Genomic DNA, 24428 nt, shown 5'->3' on the forward strand with positions numbered 1-24428 from the left:
CCCCCCCCCATCACCCCCTTCTCCATCCCCATATCCACCCCTCTCCCCATTTCAATCTTACAAGCAGCACAGTGGAGCCTTTCTATCTGTGGGGGGAAAAGGCCACCCGGCTGATATGAACAGGAGGGATCAGAGTCCTGCCCCCCCCCCCCCCCCCATCACCCACACCTCCTTCTCCATATCCACCCCTCATCCCATTTCAATCTTACCAGCAGCAGAGTCAAGCCTCGCTCTCTGCAGAACAAGGGCGAGGGAAGCCACCAGGCCGATCTGAACGGGAGGGATGAGAGTCTCGCTGCTGGACACGGTCTGTTCCACTGTACCACGCAGTCCCACCAGGATGGCTGCCGGCTTTCCCACACAGCTGAGCACAAAATAACAAATCATACAAGGTAACATTCATGAAGAGAAAAGCACGACTTGTTCAAGAGGCATTGGAATCAAAGCGTAAGCAATGTTTGTCTTCCCTGTTTCTTTTTACCACTTTCATTCCATTTTTTTTTTAAATAACACGAACTTCATTGTAAAGAAGACCTTTTTCAACCTTTCGCAAATTTCACTGATGATTTCTGTGCCACGTCTCTCTCTTTTCTCATAATTAACTTTCAGTACTCACATATCACTCTTTCTACACACACAGCAGACATACTCTGAGATACTTCATCACTTACCTACTTAAAGCAAATACTCAGACTTCTCAATCCTGTATCATTCTACAAACTGAATCTTCTTATTCTTCTTCTTCTTCGTTCATGGGCTTAGACTCCCACGTTCACTCATGTTTTTAGCACGAGTGGATTTGTACGTGTATGACCGTTTTTTACCCCGCCCAGGCATGAAAACTGAAGAAAAAAAAAAATACTGAAAACAAAATTCGAAGGCGTGTAGCGCCAAGTTTCACAGGCGCATAGCGCCAAGTTTCGCAGGCGCGAAGCGCCAAGACTTCTAGGGGGGTCCGGGGGCATGCCCCCCCTTATTTTTTTTTTCAAGGGTGCAATTTGGTGCAATCTGGGGCTATCTGAGCCTTAAAATTGGATTCAAACATGGCCCCAAAACTATTTTACTAAAACTATGACTAGGAAAAAAATAAAAAAAATTAAAAAAAAAATTAAAAAAAAAAAGGGAAAAATACGTAAAATAAAAAAAAATACGGTTTATTTTTTTCAAAAATACGGAAAATACGGAGAATTTTCATGCCTGCCGCCATTCAGGCAGCATAATTTCGGGGAAACAAACTGAATCTAAAATCACTGAAATCTTAAAGCATAAAATAAAGTGAGCCTGAAACCTTGCACACACAAAAATAGATCCAAAAATAATAAAACAAGACTATAGAACCAACTGTAGAACTGTCACAGAACAGACTATAGAACAGACAATAGAATTAGAAGTGACCTGTCCCATGACTTGAGCACAAAACTAGACGGGAACACGATATTACCAGACCTCACAACAGACTATAGAACTGACACACAACAGACTATAGAACAGACCATAGAATTGACTATACAACAGACAATACAACTGACACATAACACACCATAGAACAGACCATAGAATTGACTATACAACAGACTATAGAACAGGCTATACAACAGACCATACAACTGACACATAACACACTATAGAACAGACCATAGAATTGACTATACAACAGACTATAGAACAGACTATACAACAGACAATACAACTGACACATAACACACTATAGAATAGACCATAGAATTGACTATAGAACAGACTATACAATAGACAATACAACTGACACAAAACACACTATAGAACAGACCATAGAATTGACTATAGAACAGACTATACAACAGACAATACAACTGACACATAACACACTATAGAACAGACCATAGAATTGACTATACAACAGACTACAACAGACTATACAACAGACAATACAACTGACACATAACACACTATAGAACAGACCATAGAATTGACTATACAACAGACTATACAACAGATAATAAAACTGACACATAACACACTATAGAACAGACCATAGAATTCACTATAGAACAGACTATACAACAGACAATACAACTGACACATAAGACACTATAGAACAGACCATAGAATTGACTATACAACAGACTAAAGAACAGACTATACAACAGACAATACAACTGACCTGCCCCATGATTTGAGGAGGGTGTAGTACAGGGCGGTGACGATGGCCGCAAGCTTCATGTTCACCAGCGACAGTTGTCCAGAAAACTGAAAATATATTCACAGCAACTTAACATCAGCTTTTACAGTTTTAAGTTATAATTATAATAATATTAATGCATAATATTTATAAAGCGTGAGTACAATGTATAGGAGCAAAAACAAAGGCTATGGGAGAGAAAACAAGAAGACGTTTGACTCTCTAATAGGAATTCTAATGGTCATTTTCAGATCATATGTCACGTGCCAATTGTGCATGGTGTGTTAGTGAACCGAACCCAAACACACACACCCTCCCTGGCGTACATTCCCCAGGTAACTTACCTGTGCCTGCAGTCCCTCCAACAGGTGTGCCATCACCTGTTCCTTCCTGCCATCATTTAGCTGCAGGTCGTCCATCACCTGAGGGACAGATTTTGAAATTGATTTTTTTTTTTAAACTTGTAAGGACAACGTAAATGTGGACAGTCACGACAAAAATGCTGATATCATTAATGACACTGGCAAAACTTACAGTTTCTGCATATATGAAACAAAGGGAGTTTGGTTCTGATCGACTCTTCCACTTGTTGCACATGTCATGTGCACTCAGAGTCTTTGTGTCCTTTGTTTCTCATATATCTAAACTAGCACTCTGCCACTTGTTGCACATGTCATGTGCATTCAGAGTCTCTATGTCCTTTGTTTCTCATATATCTAAACTAGCACTCTGCCTCTTGTTGCACATGTCATGTGCATTCAGAGTCTCTATGTCCTTTGTTTCTCATATATCTAAACTAGCACTCTGCCTCTTGTTGCACATCTCATGTGCATTCAGAGTCTTTGTGTCCTTTGTTTCTCTATATCTAAACTAGCACTCTGCTTCTTGTTGCACATGTCATGTGCATTCAGAGTCTCTATGTCCTTTGTTTCTCATATATCTAAACTAGCACTCTGCCTCTTGTTGCACATGTCATGTGCATTCAGAGTCTCTATGTCCTTTGTTTCTCATATATCTAAACTAGCACTCTGCCTCTTGTTGCACATGTCATGTGCATTCAGAGTCTCTATGTCCTTTGTTTCTCATATATCTAAACTAGCACTCTGCCTCTTGTTGCACATGTCATGTGCATTCAGAGTCTCTATGTCCTTTGTTTCTCATATATCTAAACTAGCACTCTGCCTCTTGTTGCACATGTCATGTGCATTCAGAGTCTCTATGTCCTTTGTTTCTCATATATCTAAACTAGCACTCTGCCTCTTGTTGCACATGTCATGTGCATTCAGAGTCTGTATGTCCTTTGTTTCTCATATATCTAAACTAGCACTCTGCCACTTGTTGCACATGTCATGTGCATTCAGAGTCTGTATGTCCTTTGTTTCTCATATATCTAAACTAGCACTCTGCCACTTGTTGCACATGTCATGTGCATTCAGAGTCTCTATGTCCTTTGTTTCTCATATATCTAAACTAGCACTCTGCCTCTTGTTGCACATGTCATGTGCACTCAGAGTCTTTGTGTCCTTTGTTTCTCATATATCTAAACTAGCACTCTGCCACTTGTTGCACATGTCATGTGCATTCAGAGTCTCTATGTCCTTTGTTTCTCATATATCTAAACTAGCACTCTGCCTCTTGTTGCACATCTCATGTGCATTCAGAGTCTTTGTGTCCTTTGTTTCTCTATATCTAAACTAGCACTCTGACTCATATGATGCAGATTCTGCACATGGTAAACATTTACACTCGTCATTCAATTTCTGCTTTAATCTGTTGAGAAATAACTGACAAAATCCGAAGACATGACTGCTGCTGAGCCTATCATTAGACACAGACGCACACATACAGATGCACACACACAGGCGCACACATACAGACGCACAGACAGAGACAGAGACAAAGACACGCACACACACATCAGACATGGGATTCAGAAAAAGTGATAATTAAGAAAAAAAAAGGTGGGGGTCTGGGGGCCGCAGGAGGCCCCCAGTAGGGTCCAGGGGCAACGCCCCTGGTCGGGGTCTGGGGGCGAAGCCCCCAGAAGCTGAAGGTTTTTAGTGTTTTAGACACACAAAAATGGCCCTGAAATGCATATTTCAGCTTAATCATAGCCCCCCCCCCCCCCCCCCCCCCTCCCTTTCTCTTCCTTCCCATGTTTCTCAAATTAATTTTACGCTAAGACTCAAAATAAGGAGGAGAAAGAGAGAGAGAGAGAGAGAGAGAGAGAGAGAGAGAGAGAGAGAGAGAGAGAGAGAGAGAGAGAGGTGGGGATGGGGGGGGGTGGTGGCGTGTGACGGTGTGGTTTCAATGTTCTTACCTTGTCGGTGCCAAACGACCCCAGTGACTGATTACACGACTGGGTTTTCAGGATAATCAGGTGCTTGTTGCTTTTCAAGTGGCTTTTGAGGGCAGTCTTTCCATTGGAACCGTAGTTGATAACATTAACATCGTTGCACAAAGTGCACTGAGCTTTTCCCGGCAAGTTGATTTTAGCAAAAGCATCGCCAACTTTCAGTTTCACGTCTTGTGTCTTCTGGCCTTTCTCGTATTTCCAGCTCAATGATACAACTTCATCGAGCCAGTCGAATCTCCAGAGATTTTTCTTGTACTTCTGCTGGTCAATTTCCCGGGCTAGAACGGTTTCGTCTCGCTTTAGCTTCCTCATCATTTTGGCAGGTGGCTCGAAGCGATGTAAAAATGGCGCCGAATCATTCTCATACGGTATGCTTATACTGAATCCCCGATAGCTACGTTGAAACGGTGACTGTAGGAGACAAAGACACAGAGCGCGTTCCCATACGGATCGACCAGCAACAGTCTGGCCGTTTTAGGAACCAACCGTTCAAGAATAGTATGGAATGGAGCGTCGCGATCAGCGGACCGGCCGAAAAACTTGGGTCTATACCTACATATACCCCAACATTTTCTCAGCGGATTTGCACGAATCTCAAGAATGATCCCTGGAGCCTAAAAATTTACGGAATTCCGTAATTTTACGGAAGAATCCCATGTCTGAGACATACACAGACACACACACATAACTGGCTGTCAATACCCCAAATCCTACCTTGAACTCAAGACCAAGACAATCACCACACAGATTCGAATCAAGGCAAGCTCTCTCCCCAGTGACACAAGTGAACTTGGAACTGACCTTTGACCTGCTGATGACAAGCAGGAAGTTGCGCCAGGCCTTCAGCAAGAGGATTGTGGGATTGTCCGACAACTCTCGCTCACTGACCGCATCGTTTCCTGCCTCAGCTAGCAATCTGTCTCGCACAAACTGACAAAGAAAGAGACGAGTTTGAACAACAGATTTAAAAAAAATATACAAACACAAAATTTGTTTCAAAATCATCGTGATTATCCAGCTATGAGTAGTGCAGAGAAAAGATAAAACAAAGTTGAAATCTTTTTCCAATCTCTTCTGTGGCTCACAGCTTGTGGTAACACAGTGCAGACAAATAAATGTCGGCCAACAAAACACCATGACTGCATTTTCCAAACTTTTGGGTAGAGCCGGAAAGTGTTTCAGCGGGACTGAAGACTTCCGAAAATCAAATTAAAGCAGGTCTTAAAATGGAGGTAAATTTACACAGGTTATGTACACAAAATCTGAACATCAAGGTCTTAAAAAGGAGGGAGTCTTAAAATGGAGGTAAATTTACACAGGTTATGTACACAAAATCTGAAACATCAAGGTCTTAAAAAGGAAGAAGTCTTAATTTGTCCATTTGTCTATTCAAACAAACGTTAACGACTGTTCTGTCCTGAGCTCTCACATTTGATACCTTCACTCTCCAACCAGGAAACAAAATGAGGTACAGTGGAACCCGGAACTCCCCCCCCCTCCCCCCCCCCCCCCCCCCCCTTGTTCAAGACGCACTCTCTTTTAAGACCTTGGTCTCCCAGACCTTTTGTTCATAACCTCTGTAATGTTACCCCCATTTTAAGACTCCCTCCTTTTTAAGACCCTGGTCTCCCAGACCTTTTGTTCAAAACCTCTGTAATGTTACCCCCATTTTAAGACTCCCTCCTTTTTAAGACCCTGGTCTCCCAGACCTTTTGTTCATAACCTCTGTAATGTTACCCCCATTTTAAGACTCCCTCCTTTTTAAGACCCTGGTCTCCCAGACCTTTTGTTCATAACCTCTGTAATGTTACCCCCATTTTAAGACTCCCTCCTTTTTAAGACCCTGGTCTCCCAGACCTTTTGTTCATAACCTCTGTAATGTTACCCCCATTTTAAGACTCCCTCCTTTTTAAGACCCTGGTCTCCCAGACCTTTTGTTCATAACCTCTGTAATGTTACCCCCATTTTAAGACTCCCTCCTTTTTAAGACCCTGGTCTCCCAGACATTTTGTTCATAACCTCTGTAATGTTACCCCCATTTTAAGACTCCCTCCTTTTTAAGACCCTGGTCTCCCAGATCTTTTGTTCATAACCTCTGTAATGTTACCCCCATTTTAAGACTCCCTCCTTTTTAAGACCCTGGTCTCCCAGATCTTTTGTTCATAACTTCTGTAATGTTACCCCCATTTTAAGACTCCCTCCTTTTTAAGACCTGATTTTCTCAGATGTTGGGGGTCTTCAAAGGGGTGTTCCACTGCGGGAGGAAGAGACGTACCTGAGACCAGTATGTCAGGCGGCTGCTCTTTCCCAGATCCTGAAGACACGCCTTGAGCTGAGGGTCAACCCTTGCTCTGCAACATGCACACGTTTCAACATTAATTATCAGGGATGAGGTGTACAAACCAAAAGCAGGTAAAAAGTCTCCAAAACAGGAGAGAACAAACCGCAGGCTCTGATTGGTTGAAATCACAACGAATCTCAATTTCAACCAACCCAACACCGCAGCTGGCTCCCGACTGGTTGGTAACTTTCTTGTGCCCCTCGGCTCTGGTTCTCACTTTTTACTTGCAATGATAGTTGTTGAGTTCCTTGTTTGGTGCCACAATGATAGTTGTTGAGTTCTTTGTTTGGTGCCACAATGATAGTTGTTGAGTTCTTTGTTTGGTGCCACAATGATAGTTGTTGAGTTCTTTGTTTGGTGCCACAATGATAGTTGTTGAGTTCTTTGTTTGGTGCCACAATGATAGTTGTTGCGTTCTTTGTTTGGTGCCACAATGATAGTTGTTGCGTTCTTTGTTTGGTGCCACATTGATAGTTGTTGCGTTCTTTGTTTGGTGCCACAATGATAGTTGTTGCGTTCTTTGTTTGGTGCCACAATGATAGTTGTTGAGTTCTTTGTTTGGTGCCACAATGATAGTTGTTGAGTTCTTTGTTTGGTGCCACAATGATAGTTGTTGAGTTGTTTGTTTGGTGCCACAATGATAGTTGTTGAGTTCTTTGTTTGGTGCCACAATGATAGTTGTTGAGTTCTTTGTTTGGTGCCACAATGATAGTTGTTGAGTTCTTTGTTTGGTGCCACAATGATAGTTGTTGAGTTCTTTGTTTGGTGCCACAATGATAGTTGTTGAGTTCTTTGTTTGGTGCCACAATGATAGTTGTTGAGTTCTTTGTTTGGTGCCACAATGATAGTTGTTGAGTTCTTTGTTTGGTGCCACAATGATAGTTGTTGCGTTCTTTGTTTGGTGCCACAATGATAGTTGTTGAGTTGTTTGTTTGGTGCCACAATGATAGTTGTTGAGTTCTTTGTTTGGTGCCACAATGATAGTTGTTGCGTTCTTTGTTTGGTGCCACAATGATAGTTGTTGAGTTGTTTGTTTGGTGCCACAATGATAGTTGTTGAGTTCTTTGTTTGGTGCCACAATGATAGTTGTTGAGTTCTTTGTTTGGTGCCACAATGATAGTTGTTGCGTTCTTTGTTTGGTGCCACAATGATAGTTGTTGAGTTGTTTGTTTGGTGCCACAATGATAGTTGTTGAGTTCTTTGTTTGGTGCCACAATGATAGTTGTTGCGTTCTTTGTTTGGTGCCACAATGATAGTTGTTGAGTTGTTTGTTTGGTGCCACAATGATAGTTGTTGAGTTCTTTGTTTGGTGCCACAATGATAGTTGTTGAGTTCTTTGTTTGGTGCCACAATGATAGTTGTTGAGTTCTTTGTTTGGTGCCACAATGATAGTTGTTGAGTTCTTTGTTTGGTGCCACAATGATAGTTGTTGAGTTCCTTGTTTGGTGACACAATGATAGTTGTTGCGTTCTTTGTTTGGTGCCACATTGATAGTTGTTGCGTTCTTTGTTTGGTGCCACAATGATAGTTGTTGCGTTCTTTGTTTGGTGCCACATTGATAGTTGTTGCGTTCTTTGTTTGGTGCCACAATGATAGTTGTTGAGTTCTTTGTTTGGTGCCACAATGATAGTTGTTGAGTTCTTTGTTTGGTGCCACAATGATAGTTGTTGAGTTCTTTGTTTGGTGCCACAATGAGAGTTGTTGAGTTCTTTGTTTGGTGCCACAATGATAGTTGTTGAGTTCTGTGTTTGGTGCCACAATGATAGTTGTTGAGTTCTGTGTTTGGTGCCACAATGATAGTTGTTGCGTTCTTTGTTTGTTGCCACAATGATAGTTGTTGAGTTCTGTGTTTGGTGCCACAATGATAGTTGTTGAGTTCTTTGTTTGGTGCCACAATGATAGTTGTTGCGTTCTTTGTTTGGTGCCACAATGATAGTTGTTGAGTTCTTTGTTTGGTGCCACAATGATAGTTGTTGAGTTCTTTGTTTGGTGCCACAATGATAGTTGTTGAGTTCTTTGTTTGGTGCCACAATGAGAGTTGTTGAGTTCTTTGTTTGGTGCCACAATGATAGTTGTTGAGTTCTGTGTTTGGTGCCACAATGATAGTTGTTGAGTTCTGTGTTTGGTGCCACAATGATAGTTGTTGCGTTCTTTGTTTGTTGCCACAATGATAGTTGTTGAGTTCTGTGTTTGGTGCCACAATGATAGTTGTTGAGTTCTTTGTTTGGTGCCACAATGATAGTTGTTGAGTTCTTTGTTTGGTGCCACAATGATAGTTGTTAAGTTCTTTGTTTGGTGCCACAATGATAGTTGTTGAGTTCTTTGTTTGTTGCCACAATGATAGTTGTTGAGTTCTTTGTTTGGTGCCACAATGATAGTTGTTGAGTTCTTTGTTTGGTGCCACAATGATAGTTGTTGAGTTCTTTGTTTGGTGCCACAATGATAGTTGTTGAGTTCTTTGTTTGGTGCCACAATGATAGTTGTTGAGTTCTTTGTTTGGTGCCACAATGATAGTTGTTGAGTTCTTTGTTTGGTGCCACAATGATAGTTGTTGAGTTCTTTGTTTGGTGCCACAATGATAGTTGTTGAGTTCTTTGTTTGGTGCCACAATGATAGTTGTTGAGTTCTTTGTTTGGTGCCACAATGATAGTTGTTGAGTTCTTTGTTTGGTGCCACAATGATAGTTGTTGAGTTCTTTGTTTGGTGCCACAATGATAGTTGTTGAGTTCTTTGTTTGGTGCCACAATGATAGTTGTTGAGTTCTTTGTTTGGTGCCACAATGATAGTTGTTGAGTTCTTTGTTTGGTGCCACAATGATAGTTGTTGAGTTCTTTGTTTGGTGCCACAATGATAGTTGTTGAGTTCTTTGTTTGGTGCCACAATGATAGTTGTTGAGTTCTTTGTTTGGTGCCACAATGATAGTTGTTGAGTTCTTTGTTTGGTGCCACAATGATAGTTGTTGAGTTCTTTGTTTGGTGCCACAATGATAGTTGTTGAGTTCTTTGTTTGGTGCCACAATGATAGTTGTTGAGTTCTTTGTTTGGTGCCACAATGATAGTTGTTGAGTTCTTTGTTTGGTGCCACAATTATGGTTGTTGAGTTCTTTGTTTGGTGCCACAATGATAGTTGTTGAGTTCTTTGTTTGGTGCCACAATGATAGTTGTTGAGTTCTTTGTTTGGTGCCACAATGATAGTTGTTGAGTTCTTTGTTTGGTGCCACAATGATAGTTGTTGAGTTCTTTGTTTGGTGCCACAATGAAGGAAACATTTTTTTCAATCCCTTGACATTTACGATGACATTTATAAAGTATCATTTTTTGTTAATTTTCTCATTATTTGTCCATCTGCTTCAAAGGTCACAAGGTCAGAGTTTCATGAGAGTTTCACTTTATCAATGATAAAAAGTTCCATAAATAAACCATCCTTGTTTATTGATTCTTGATTTTAGAATGTTAGCAGTCTATCAGATCCCCACTTTATATCAAGGATCACTCCATAAAAAGAGGGTTGGGACAAAAATGCGCAGGTGGCTGATTACACCTGAAACACACACACCTAGGTAGCACGACTCTGTTACATCTAGCTTTACACTCGCAGGTGGCTGATTACAGCTGAAACACACACACCTAGGTAGCACGACTCTGTTACATCTAGCTTTACACTCGCAGGTGGCTGATTACAGCTGAAACACACACACCTAGGTAGCACGACTCTGTTACATCTAGCTTTACACTCGCAGGTGGCTGATTACAGCTGAAACACACACACCAAGGTAGCACGACTCTGTTACATCTAGCTTTACACTCGCAGGTGGCTGATTACACCTGAAACACACACACCTAGGTAGCACGACTCTGTTACATCTAGCTTTACACTCGCAGGTGGCTGATTACAGCTGAAACACACACACCTAGGTAGCACGACTCTGTTACATCTAGCTTTACACTCGGAGGTGGCTGATTACACCTAAAACACACACACCTAGGTAGCACGACTCTGTTACATCTAGCTTTACACTCGCAGGTGGCTGATTACAGCTGAAACACACACACCTAGGTAGCACGACTCTGTTACATCTAGCTTTACACTCGCAGGTGGCTGATTACAGCTGAAACACACACACCTAGGTAGCACGACTCTGTTACATCTAGCTTTACACTCGCAGGTGGCTGATTACAGCTGAAACACACACACCTAGGTAGCACGACTCTGTTACATCTAGCTTTACACTCGCAGGTGGCTGATTACACCTAAAACACACACACCTAGGTAGCACAACTCTGTTACATCTAGCTTTACACTCGCAGGTGGCTGATTACACCTAAAACACACACACCTAGGTAGCACGACTCTGTTACATCTAGCTTTACACTCGCAGGTGGCTGATTAGACCTGAAACACACACACCTAGGTAGCACGACTCTGTTACATCTAGCTTTACACTCGGAGGTGGCTGATTACACCTGAAACACACACACCAAGGTAGCACGACTCTGTTACATCTAGCTTTACACTCGCAGGTGGCTGATTACAGCTGAAACACACACACCTAGGTAGCACGACTCTGTTACATCTAGCTTTACACTCGCAGGTGGCTGATTACAGCTGAAACACACACACCTAGGTAGCACGACTCTGTTACATCTAGCTTTACACTCGCAGGTGGCTGATTACAGCTGAAACACACACACCTAGGTAGCACGACTCTGTTACATCTAGCTTTACACTCGGAGGTGGCTGATTACACCTGAAACACACACACCTAGGTAGCACGACTCTGTTACATCTAGCTTTACACTCGGAGGAAGCAACCCAAACTTCCTAGCGATGGGACAATCAACTAATAAAAAAGAAATTAAGTCTTTCCTAATTTTTCTTGTTGTTACTCACCCTTCCACTGCGTAGACTTCCTGTGCTAAAATCCTGAAGGAAAACGCTGCGATCTTTACTTCAGTGGGCTGAAGCTGCAAAGTTAGAACAAAAATATCTTTATGAGCACAATCCGACACTGAATAACACTCACACAATGAACATTACTCATGCACTTTAAAATTAAGATATTCAACCTTCAAAACATTTTGTCAACAATAATTTCATACAGCATGCTTTTCACTTTAAAGCAATATATCTGTCAATTTGGTTGGTATGTTGATTTTGAGGGACATGAAGAGTGAGTGCTTTGCGACAGGGTAACACATCAAATACATGTACAGTATTCTGAAAAGCAAAAAACCAGAAATGAAAATGGTTAACAGCCAAAGCTGAAGCCACCGTCACCTTAACCACGCCCAGCGCCTTCTCATCGGCGTTAGGGGGGCAGAAACCAGTGTGAGAGCCTCAGTAGTTTTTATCCAGTTTTTAACATTGTAACATAGCATTTTTTAACTGTGCTTGAAAAGCCTACATGCTAGGGCAAACGGACTAAAACCGCAAGTACAGCAGCAAGAAGACCAGCTGGAGTTGTACACTATATCCACCTTGTGTACAGTGAACTTTTAAGACTCTTTTAGATGCGCACACCCAAAAAACGTCACGTTGATAGTCGTCGTCGGCTTCTGTGGCGCACCCACCAACCACCAACCCAGGCGGGTTATCCAGATCCAGAGATCCAGACGATAAGGGGTTTACGAGTTTCAAAAATAGAAAACAAGATTTGAACGAATTTCTTGTTCCTGGATGAAAAGGAGACAGTCAATGATTGACACATGACCATGGTGCTGTTTACTACTTCACAGTCAATGATTGACACATGACCATGGTGCTGTTTACTACTTCACAGTCAATGATTGACACATGACCATGGTGCTGTTTACTACTTCAGTCAATGATTGACACATGACCATGGTGCTGTTCACTACTTCACAGTCAATGATTGACACATGACCATGGTGCTGTTCACTACTTCACAGTCAATGATTGACACATGACCATGGTGCTGTTTACTACTTCACAGTCAATGATTGACACATGACCATGGTGCTGTTTACTACTTCACAGTCAATGATTGACACATGACCATGGTGCTGTTTACTACTTCAGTCAATGATTGACACATGACCATGGTGCTGTTCACTACTTCACAGTCAATGATTGACACATGACCATGGTGCTGTTCACTACTTCACAGTCAATGGTTGACACATGACCATGGTGCTGTTCACTACTTCACAGTCAATGATTGACACATGACCATGGTGCTGTTTACTACTTCACAGTCAATGATTGACACATGACCATGGTGCTGTTCACTACTTCACAGTCAATGATTGACACATGACCATGGTGCTGTTTACTACTTCACAGTCAATGATTGACACATGACCATGGTGCTGTTCACTACTTCAGTCAATGATTGACACATGACCATGGTGCTGTTTACTACTTCACAGTCAATGATTGACACATGACCATGGTGCTGTTTACTACTTCACAGTCAATGATTGACACATGACCATGGTGCTGTTTACTACTTCACAGTCAATGATTGACACATGACCATGGTGCTGTTTACTACTTCACAGTCAATGATTGACACATGACCATGGTGCTGTTTACTACTTCACAGTCAATGATTGACACATGACCATGGTGCTGTTCACTACTTCACAGTCAATGATTGACACATGACCATGGTGCTGTTTACTACTTCACAGTCAATGATTGACACATGACCATGGTGCTGTTTACTCCTTCACAGTCAATGATTGACACATGACCATGGTGCTGTTCACTACTTCAGTCAATGATTGACACATGACCATGGTGCTGTTCACTACTTCACAGTCAATGATTGACACATGACCATGGTGCTGTTCACTACTTCAGTCAATGATTGACACATGACCATGGTGCTGTTCACTACTTCAGTCAATGATTGACACATGACCATGGTGCTGTTCACTACTTCACAGTCAATGATTGACACATGACCATGGTGCTGTTTACTACTTCACAGTCAATGATTGATATATGACCATGGTGCTGTTCACTACTTCACAGTCAATGATTGACACATGACCATGGTGCTGTTTACTCCTTCACAGTCAATGATTGACACATGACCATGGTGCTGTTCACTACTTCAGTCAATGATTGACACATGACCATGGTGCTGTTTACTACTTCACAGTCAATGATTGACACATGACCATGGTGCTGTTTACTACTTCACAGTCAATGATTGACACATGACCATGGTGCTGTTCACTACTTCACAGTCAATGATTGACACATGACCATGGTGCTGTTCACTACTTCACAGTCAATGATTGACACATGACCATGGTGCTGTTTACTACTTCACAGTCAATGATTGATATATGACCATGGTGCTGCTCACTACTTCACAGTCAATGATTGATATATGACCATGGTGCTGTTTACTACTTCACAGTCAATGATTGACACATGACCATGGTGCTGTTCACTACTTCAGTCAATGATTGACACATGACCATGGTGCTGTTTACTACTTCACAGTCAATGATTGACACATGACCATGGTGCTGTTTACTACTTCACAGTCAATGATTGACACATGACCATGGTGCTGTTCACTACTTCACAGTCAATGATTGACACATGACCATGGTGCTGTTTACTACTTCACAGTCAATGATTGACACATGACCATGGTGCTGTTTACTACTTCACAGTCAATGATTGACACATGACCATGGTGCTGTTTACTACTTCACAGTCAATGATTGACACATGACCATGGTGCTGTTCACTACTTCACAGTCAATGATTGACACATGACCATGGTGCTGTTCACTACTTCACAGTCAATGATTGACACATGACCATGGTGCTGTTCACTACTTCACAGTCAATGATTGACACATGACCATGGTGCTGTTCACTACTTCACAGTCAATGATTGATATATGACCATGGTGCTGTTTACTACTTCACAGTCAATGATTGACACATGACCATGGTGCTGTTTACTACTTTACAGTCAATGATTGACACATGACCATGGTGCTGTTCACTACTTCAGTCAATGATTGACACATGACCATGGTGCTGTTTACTACTTCACAGTCAATGATTGACACATGACCATGGTGCTGTTCACTACTTCACAGTCAATGATTGACACATGACCATGGTGCTGTTTACTACTTCACAGTCAATGATTGACACATGACCATGGTGCTGTTTACTACTTCACAGTCAATGATTGACACATGACCATGGTGCTGTTTACTACTTCACAGTCAATGATTGACACATGACCATGGTGCTGTTTACTCCTTCACAGTCAATGATTGACACATGACCATGGTGCTGTTCACTACTTCACAGTCAATGATTGACACATGACCATGGTGCTGTACACTACTTCACAGTCAATGATTGACACATGACCATGGTGCTGTTCACTACTTCACAGTCAATGATTGACACATGACCATGGTGCTGTTCACTACTTCACAGTCAATGATTGATATATGACCATGGTGCTGTTTACTACTTCACAGTCAATGATTGATATATGACCATGGTGCTGCTCACTACTTCACAGTCAATGATTGATATATGACCATGGTGCTGTTTACTACTTCACAGTCAATGATTGACACATGACCATGGTGCTGTACACTACTTCACAGTCAATGATTGACACATGACCATGGTGCTGTTTACTACTTCACAGTCAATGATTGACACATGACCATGGTGCTGTTCACTACTTCAGTCAATGATTGACACATGACCATGGTGCTGTTTACTACTTCACAGTCAATGATTGACACATGACCATGGTGCTGTTCACTACTTCACAGTCAATGATTGACACATGACCATGGTACTGTTTACTACTTCACAGTCAATGATCGATTGACACATGACCATGGTGCTGTTTACTACTTAATAATAATAATAATAATGGAAACTTATAGAGCGCTTACCTAGAAGCTCTAAGCGCGTTACAATGACATTGCTATACACATGTACAAAACCAAAATACAGCATTAAGACACAAAAAGAACAGGAGTACAAAAGCAAATTCATCGTTTAAGTCCATGCAGTCACAAACAAACACACGCGTGCGCACGCACATACGCGTGCGCATACACACACATGCTATCACCACACACATGCACAGATACACACAGACACACACACACACGTTCACACACACACACACACACACACACACACATGCACACACACACACACACACACACGCACACACACACACACACCCACACACACACGCATACAGACAGGCGTACACACACACATACAACACACACACATACACATGATTGACACATGACCAATTGACCATGGTGCTGTTTACTACTTCACAGTGAATGATTGACACATGACCATGGTGCTGTTTACTACGTCACAGTCAATGATTGACACATGACCATGGTGCTGTTTACTTCTTCACAGTCAATGATTGACACATGACCATGGCGCTGTTCACTACTTCACAGTCAATGATTGACACATGACCATGGTGCTGTTTACTTCTTCACAGTCAATGATTGACACATGACCATGGCGCTGTTCACTACTTCACAGTCAATGATTGACACATGACCATGGTGCTGTTTACTACTTCACAGTCAATGATTGACACATGACCATGGTGCTGTTTACTACGTCACAGTCAATGAAACTTGTTTTTCTTCGTTCACGGGCGGAAACTCCGACATTCACTCATGTTTTTGTATGAGTGGGTTTTTACGTGTATGACCGTTTTTACCCCGCCATGCAGGCAGCATATGCCGATTTCGGGGGAAGCATGCTGGGTATTTTCGTGTTTCTATAACCCACCAAACTCTGACATGGGTTACAGGATCTTTTCCGAGCGCACTTGTTCTTGTGCTTGCGTGTACACACGAAGGGGGTTAAGTCACTAGGAGGTCTGCACATAAGTTGACGTGGGAGATCAGAAAAATCTCCACCCTAACCCACCAGGGTTATCCTCATTTGGTTTGTTTGTTTGTTTGCTTAACGCCCTCCTCATTTGGTTGGTGCGCCTAATTTCCCTAGAGTGAAAGATAAAGTGGATAGTGTACCTATGAAAATAAAAACATGGGTGGGTTGGTAGTCAAGCTAGCCATTTGAGATAGTCCCATAACGATGTTTTATCGTGGGGGAGCGAGATGAAAGAGATCTCAACCACTCTCGGGCCAGCTTAATGCCCTGTAGTAAGCTTTGTCTCACCTGAACGGCTGTCTCCATGACGGCTGTCTTAATGCCCTGTAGTAAGCTTTGTCTCACCTGAACGGCTGTCTCCATGACGGCTGTCTTAATGCCCTGTAGTAAGCTTTGTCTCACCTGAACGGCTGTCTCCATGACGGCTGTCTTAATGCCCTGTAGTAAGCTTTGTCTCACCTGAACGGCTGTCTCCATGACGGCTGTCTTAATGCCTTGTAGTAAGCTTTGTCTCACCTGAACGGCTGTCTCCATGACGGCTGTCTTAATGCCCTGTAGTAAGCTTTGTCTCACCTGAACGGCTGTCTCCATGACGGCTGTCTCCATGACGGCTGTCTTAATGCCTTGTAGTAAGCTTTGTCTCACCTGAACGGCTGTCTCCATGACGGCTGTCTTAATGCCCTGTAGTAAGCTTTGTCTCACCTGAACGGCTGTCTCCATGACGGCTGTCTTAATGCCTTGTAGTAAGCTTTGTCTCACCTGAACGGCTGTCTCCATGACGGCTGTCTTAATGCCCTGTAGTAAGCTTTGTCTCACCTGAACGGCTGTCTCCATGACGGCTGTCTTAATGCCCTGTAGTAAGCTTTGTCTCACCTGAACGGCTGTCTCCATGACGGCTGTCTTAATGCCTTGTAGTAAGCTTTGTCTCACCTGAACGGCTGTCTCCATGACGGCTGTCTTAATGCCCTGTAGTAAGCTTTGTCTCACCTGAACGGCTGTCTCCATGACGGCTGTCTTAATGCCCTGTAGTAAGCTTTGTCTCACCTGAACGGCTGTCTCCATGACAGGCTCTGTGATGTCGCGCTTCAGTGGAGCAGTCACACTCGCCCAGAACGACTGTCTGTAAACACACACCCAACACATACATCAGTTATGAACGCAAACCAATAGGCTGCTTTATTGGCAATGTTTACAACGTTCCTACTTCTGAGTGAAAGGAAGCTGTTAAACCTACAATGACAGTGTTGTTCTCAGACTTCTTGGTTCGGTCACTGATGCATACTTTTTGGATCCGAGGCACTGTTATGATCTCTGGACGGTCGACCGTCTGATGTTTTGACATCTATAGGGTCTTCTGATAGAACCAATTTTTTTTTTTTTTGCAGTCCTCCGATTCTTGGAAACACACTGCAATGGTAGGTTGTTTTTAAAAATGACACCTGTGTTTTGCTTGAAAGAGACGGAAACTGAGAATACTCAAAACAAAATGTTAATGACCTCAGAAGAGGGATTCACAGGGTAAAACCAAGCCACCTTCACTGACAAACTCACTTTGACCGCAGCACCTCCATGGCGGTTTCCCGTCGGCCGCGCCACAGGGAGTGGACAAGGTCAAGGCTGGCGCACAGGAGGTCAGGGGGGCAGTGATAGGTCGTCTGCTTCTGTACCTCCATCAGCGTCAGCAGTGTCTGGAGACAGCTACTGCGCCCCAGCTGAAGGCCCTGTGAGAGAGGGAACGCTTCATGGAATAGTATTCTTTGTGGGTTGGTAGGAGTAGGGGTGGGGATGGCTGTTTGTGTATGTATGTATGTGTATGTGTATGTGTGTGTGTGTGTGTGCTTGCTTGTGTGTGTGCTTGTGTGTGTGTGTGCTTGTGTGTGTGCTTGTGTGTGTGTGTGATTGTGTGTGTGTTTGTGTGCGCTTGTGTGCGTGCGTGTATGATCCTCCTTAAAAATATATACACAAGATTGACTGTCGTGTTTCGTACTTTCTTGCCCTCTGCGGAGTCTGATTGGGCCAGCTGGACGTCGAAGAACATCTCGATGAGGCCGGGCTGCGTCTCCACACACACCGACAACAGCTCCAGGATCGCAACCTTCAGCCGCAAGTCCTGCACAGCAGAGCGAACAGAAAATACATGTAGTTCTTCATAACTTGACTACATTATACGTGATTTGTATTTTTGATGAAAATATGACATTTTACACAGATCGAGACAGTCAGTGTTCCTCCGAGACCGTGCTAGCTGTCGAGGTGAACAATAACTGTCGAGATCTGTGTAAAATGTCATATTTTGGTCAAAAATACAAATAACATTTATGTATCGATCGATTCTGGTTAGAATTCCTTTTAGTTTTTACGATTGAACGGACACAAACATGCACTATTTTGTAGTCTCGGCTGGCCGCCTAAATATGAAGTTTTGTCGGCCTCTGACATCACATGACTCAAAGAAGGGAAATCCAGTGTTCAATCGATACATACTTTTTTTTTTATTAAATACTTTTTCATTTGTACCTTTTCATAAAAAAACCCAACCAATACAACAGGTGTAGGAAGTTAAAAATATTTTCCAAATTTCAGACGTCGTTTTTGTTAAAAATATTGAATTGAGCTTGATATTTCTGCCCCTTTTAGAGTACTGTTTCTACAACCCTCACAGATAATATCCTCAACATATTACAGCATGCCCTGAACAATTATTTTGCAGGACCCTTTTCTGTCTCATGTACAGAAACACTCACAAACACTCTCCCTCGCAAAAAAGCTTCCCATTCACACACACACACACACACACACACACACACACACACACACACACACACACACACACACACACACACACACACACACACACACACACACACACACACACACACACACACACACTCACTCACTCAATTATAAAAATGTATCATTACTGCAACATGTCAACAGATTACAATCAAAACACTTTAACAAGAGCCACGCCATAAACGATAATACCTCTGAGAGCGCCTGAAGACGAGTGAGGAACATGTCCCTGATTGGTTCCGCATCGTTGCCCAGACACGCCAGGATGGACATAGGTGACATCTGTGACAGACATCAAGAGAAACAGTCAGAAATAGCTCATAATGAAACAAGAGTATAATTAGACAAGATTTTATTTCAAGCAAGTGCATCTTTCTTTCTTTATTTGGTGTTTAACGTCGTTTTCAATCAACCAAGTGCAGTACACTAAGAAAATTGCTTGGCTTCAGTACATTCCATACATTCAAAGACAACTAAATGCAATGCAGCGTGGCGAGGAAGGGCAGTTTGGCGTTGTGGCGATGATACATGTACTGAGCAACCGTGTAATGCTGCGTTGCTCACAACAGACCTGTTTACCCCCATAAGTGTTTTGGAGTAATGCTCAGCCCCAAAAATAGTAATCCTGGCACAAAAATAGTAATCATCCAGCATTCGTCGCCAATTACAACGCATATGACAACTGTGTCTGCGAAACGCAATCATGCACATATATCCATCATTCACAAACAAAACATCAGTTTTTGTAGTCATCATAATTTCAAAGAAGATCACATCAAAAGCACATGCATCACTGATTCTTTTTCTTTTGCTCGTAGTAGGCCTTTTTCAGTGTGTCAAGCGCTTCTCTACTGTACTTGCGCTTGCCGAATGAGTGAGGGCGAGACTTCACCACTAGAATAAGGCTCTCCAGGGTTTCATCAGACAGACATGATCTCTGATCAGTCCTGTGCTTTTTCACCCCATTTTGCCATTGAAAATAAACCAATGCCAAACATGTGAATTGATAAAAATAAAAATAAAAAATAAAAAAAAAATTTAATTTTTTTATTTTTTTTTTTATTTATGAAAATCGTAGTCTTGACACGGATAGCGGAATGGCGTATTTTTTGCAGAAAATCGTAATAAATTACGCCAAAATCGTAAGGGTAAACAGGTCTGTCACAAGGAATAACGGTTTTAGGTGTGACGAAAAAAAGAACAGGGCCTGAGTACGGTCATAAATACAAGACTTATTTTACAACCATTTGAAAAATACATACATCCCCCGTGGCTGCCCGCATAATGAAATCGTTTTTCTCGTGTTTTGAACTTGCCAGTGTTACAGCACAGAGCAGAGTCCGTCCCGCACTTTGCTTTGTGTACATGACGTGGCCGCCACCCAAACACCCGCACAACGCAACATTTTCACGAGAAAACACGTTTATTTGTTTGCTTTGTCTGTATTACATATTTCTATTTACATTTACCACTGACACACCAAATTGTATACTTTAGTTTGCAAGTGAATCGTTATCATACAAAATAACGTTTTCACGAGATGAACAGAGATCTCAGAGATTGTCTGCTTCTGAACTGTTTTGCGCAAATCCTGAAATATCTATTTTTGCGGAAACCTCCCGAAGAAATGCAATCTCAGCGGCTTCCACCTGCAACATAGTCGTGCTTATTTGGAATGTGACGTCCTGTTCTTCGTCAGTCACACCTATCTCAAAAACTAAGCGTCGCACAGAACCAGCGCCCTTCCATTAGTGGCCACAAAGAATACTATTAACTACAGCTCTCACGATAGCCAGACGTTTCAACAGCAGCGTTGCGAGTGTGAGCCACCCTCGCCACAAAGAATACTATTAAGGGCAGGTGGGCCAGTGCAAAATTGACCAAATCGTTCAAAACACTGTTTTGGGTATTTTAGCAGATTATGTTTCCATAACATACCTATCATCCATGTGTGTCGGTGTTTTTGTCAAAAGTGTCCTATTTATCTGTCAATAAAGACAAAATGTGAACATGTGTGGCATTGATTGTCTTCTGTAGTCGATATTCCCCCGCCAAAAAATGTCTCATTTCAAAGGCTAGTTACGGCTTTGTCCTCAGCAAAACAGTGCATTCACGACATACGAAACTGCGCAGCAGCTCTTGACCTATAACATGACATCAGTGTTTTGATGAATGTTCCATTCACTCAGCCACTAGTCCGTTGCAAAGGCAGCAATCGTAATCGAACGGAATCAAACGGAAATGTCCTTGTTTGGAAGGTACTCGACATCCATTGGTTCGTTTCATAAACCGAAATCGGCAACCAGTTTACTTTGTGAGTGCGCATGCTCAGCTTACGAATTTTGCATACGGAAACTACCGAAGAGACTCTCGGCCATGACGGGAACACCCGAAGTTCACTCGGTTTTACAACATCCTGGTTACACATCAAACGATCGGTGACAACCGAAAGCGAATTTTTCCTTGAGAAACAACCTTTGATACGATAACAATGGCTCGAAATAAGAAAGAGGACAATGTCTTTATTAGTTCGGTTAGCAACAACAAGTAGTTCCGCTGGTACTAGGCCAAAGTTTGGATTCTGTCGGTGTTTCCGATACAGAGGAAAGCTTTGATCTCCACGCAGATCCACAGGTCGCCATTTCCGAACACGCCATGCAGCACACTTTTTACGTCTCGGCACTGGCTTGCTTTGCGCTGAATTTGAGTCAGTTTCTGTGCAGTATCTCCTCGACAAGCAAGTTGAGCATTTGCTACGCAAAAAAACCAAAAAAACAGGAGAAAGTATCCAACATCAGTCAGATTATCGGTAATGTTTGCTGGGCCTGCCATTTCCCGAACGAAACTGGATCAGCAACTGTTTGTATCAATCTGCACTTTCGTAAATTCCGTCACTGTCTTGACGAACTGTGTCATTTTCTTCACCGCGATACACAGTTCATTGCGAAGAGCTTCCTCAGTAAATCGTTCAGATTCCACGTACGATTTGTTGTCAAAAAACAACTCAAACGAAAGTTTCAAACTCATCATCCTCCATCTTGCTTGTCGAAGCACCAAAGTACTGTATCGATGTAAAAACAAAAGCAGAAAACTTCGAGGAAACCAACAAATCGACGAGATAACGGAAGGAAATAAGTCTCGTTCTGGCTCAAGTAAGTTACCGTTAAAAATACCGTTATTCTCGCATGCATATACAAACGAGAATCGGGTCATTGATACACGTTTAGCGCTGGGGCAGTATCCCCATGCTGGTTGACAGAGGGAAAGAAGGGATGGACGCATAAATTCTCTGCTGGCGTGCTAAAGGCTAAGTAGTTTGCAATTCAAATAAACTAAGCTGTTCATTCATAACACAGTTTTGTCCTTGTGTGTCTGTTTCAATAGTGTTTCTGTGGTGTTCAATCTTCAATGTCGTTTTTCTCAGTTCAGCCATTTTGCCTACGGTTACGTCTTGGGTTACGCGATTTCTCTGGCTGTAATTTAGCTAGAGCAATATTTTCTTTTGTAGTTTGTGCAGAATATAACATTCTGGGGGATTACGAAGGGATTTTGCTGAAATTTTATCATAGTCATATCCAGATTATTTCAAAAAATAATTTCGCAAGCGTTACCCTAAAGTTTGACAGTTGTAACAAAGAAGTGTTCCTAACTCCAAATATAAATATAATAAACAAGATCTGCTTCGTAATCCCCTAGAGCATACCCAGAAGGATAAAATAAAACAATAATTAGAAGTGTGACAATCACATCTGATGAAAATCCGTGTATCTCCTGTACTCCACTTTTGTCTGTATTTTGACTGTTTTTGTCGCGTAAAACAAAAACCAGCAACCGAAAATACAAAAAGTGACTATTCTTTGTCATCATTTGTTCATTTCTTTCATAAAATAACATTCAGACACAATAAAACATTCAAAATTAAAAAAAAGGTAGTGCACTGGCCCACCTCCCCTTAACTCCAACTCTCACCATAGCCAGACGTTTCAAAAGCAGCGTGGCGAGTGTGGGCAGCTTGGGGTTGTGGCGATGGTAGATGTACTGAGCCACCGTCGCCACCACGTGCTGGCTCTGTCGGCCCGCCGGTTGCCACGACAATGCCTGCTCCACAGGGGACAGGGGGAGGTCAGGCGATCGCAGTAACAGCAGACGGTTGAGGACCGACAGCGACAGTTGGATCAGCTCGATCAGGTCCACTCCACTGCCTTCCGTCAGACTGGGAAAAGCAAAACATTTGTCAGGAAAGAACAAGACAGGTATGGTATTGGAACATTTTACATGTCACAAAACAAAATGTTACGTTAACTCATCTTCGACCCAGCGGTCTTTTACGTGTCACAAAACAAAATGTTACGTTAACTGATCTTCGACCCAGCGGTCTTTTACGTGAACAGACAGACAAAATATTTTAATACAGAAAATAACCTTATCTGATAAATTGTCAAGAAACTCGCTCAGAAGAAACAAAATTTTACAAACGAGACAATGATTTTGAGCTGGGTAGAACATCAGTAAACGCAACAGTCTCTTTCGTCACAAATTAAACGTTCCAATAACATGCCTCTTGGTTTTTTATTCTGAATTTCGGAACATTGGCAATCTCTTTGTTTTCAGATATTATTTAGTCAAGTTGCCGCAGACATGAGAATAGAAAATGGACAAAACGGAGAAAACAAGGTTTTCCAAATCCAAAATAAGACAACATTTTGAAGATGTTGTCAGTTTTTCTTAACCCTGATGTAAGAGAAGAAGGTAAGTTGATTTAAACATGAAGAGTGTTGCTTTCAGCTTCAAAATCAATTTAATGTGTTGATCTAAACATGAAGAGTGTTGCTTTCAGCTTCAAAATCAATTTAATGTGTTGATCTAAACAT

General features: G+C 42.1%; 1 protein-coding gene across 1 annotated transcript in view; it reads right to left on the minus strand.

Moving 5' to 3' along the window:
* Positions 1 to 24428, minus strand: part of LOC138949472 (nucleoporin NUP188-like) — an 84645-nt gene that overhangs the window by 20042 nt on the left and 40175 nt on the right. The window contains exons 28-38 of the mRNA XM_070321301.1: positions 23527 to 23770; positions 19750 to 19839; positions 18752 to 18874; positions 18316 to 18485; positions 17809 to 17884; positions 11749 to 11822; positions 6793 to 6868; positions 5319 to 5447; positions 2506 to 2583; positions 2144 to 2229; positions 210 to 364 (exon numbers count right to left, since the gene is read on the minus strand). Of these exons, the coding sequence (XP_070177402.1) occupies positions 210 to 364; positions 2144 to 2229; positions 2506 to 2583; positions 5319 to 5447; positions 6793 to 6868; positions 11749 to 11822; positions 17809 to 17884; positions 18316 to 18485; positions 18752 to 18874; positions 19750 to 19839; positions 23527 to 23770 (1301 nt within the window). The remainder of the gene's footprint in view (positions 1 to 209; positions 365 to 2143; positions 2230 to 2505; positions 2584 to 5318; positions 5448 to 6792; positions 6869 to 11748; positions 11823 to 17808; positions 17885 to 18315; positions 18486 to 18751; positions 18875 to 19749; positions 19840 to 23526; positions 23771 to 24428) is intronic.

This window comes from Littorina saxatilis, linkage group LG15 (assembly GCF_037325665.1).
Source record: "Littorina saxatilis isolate snail1 linkage group LG15, US_GU_Lsax_2.0, whole genome shotgun sequence".
NCBI lineage: Eukaryota > Metazoa > Mollusca > Gastropoda > Littorinimorpha > Littorinidae > Littorina > Littorina saxatilis.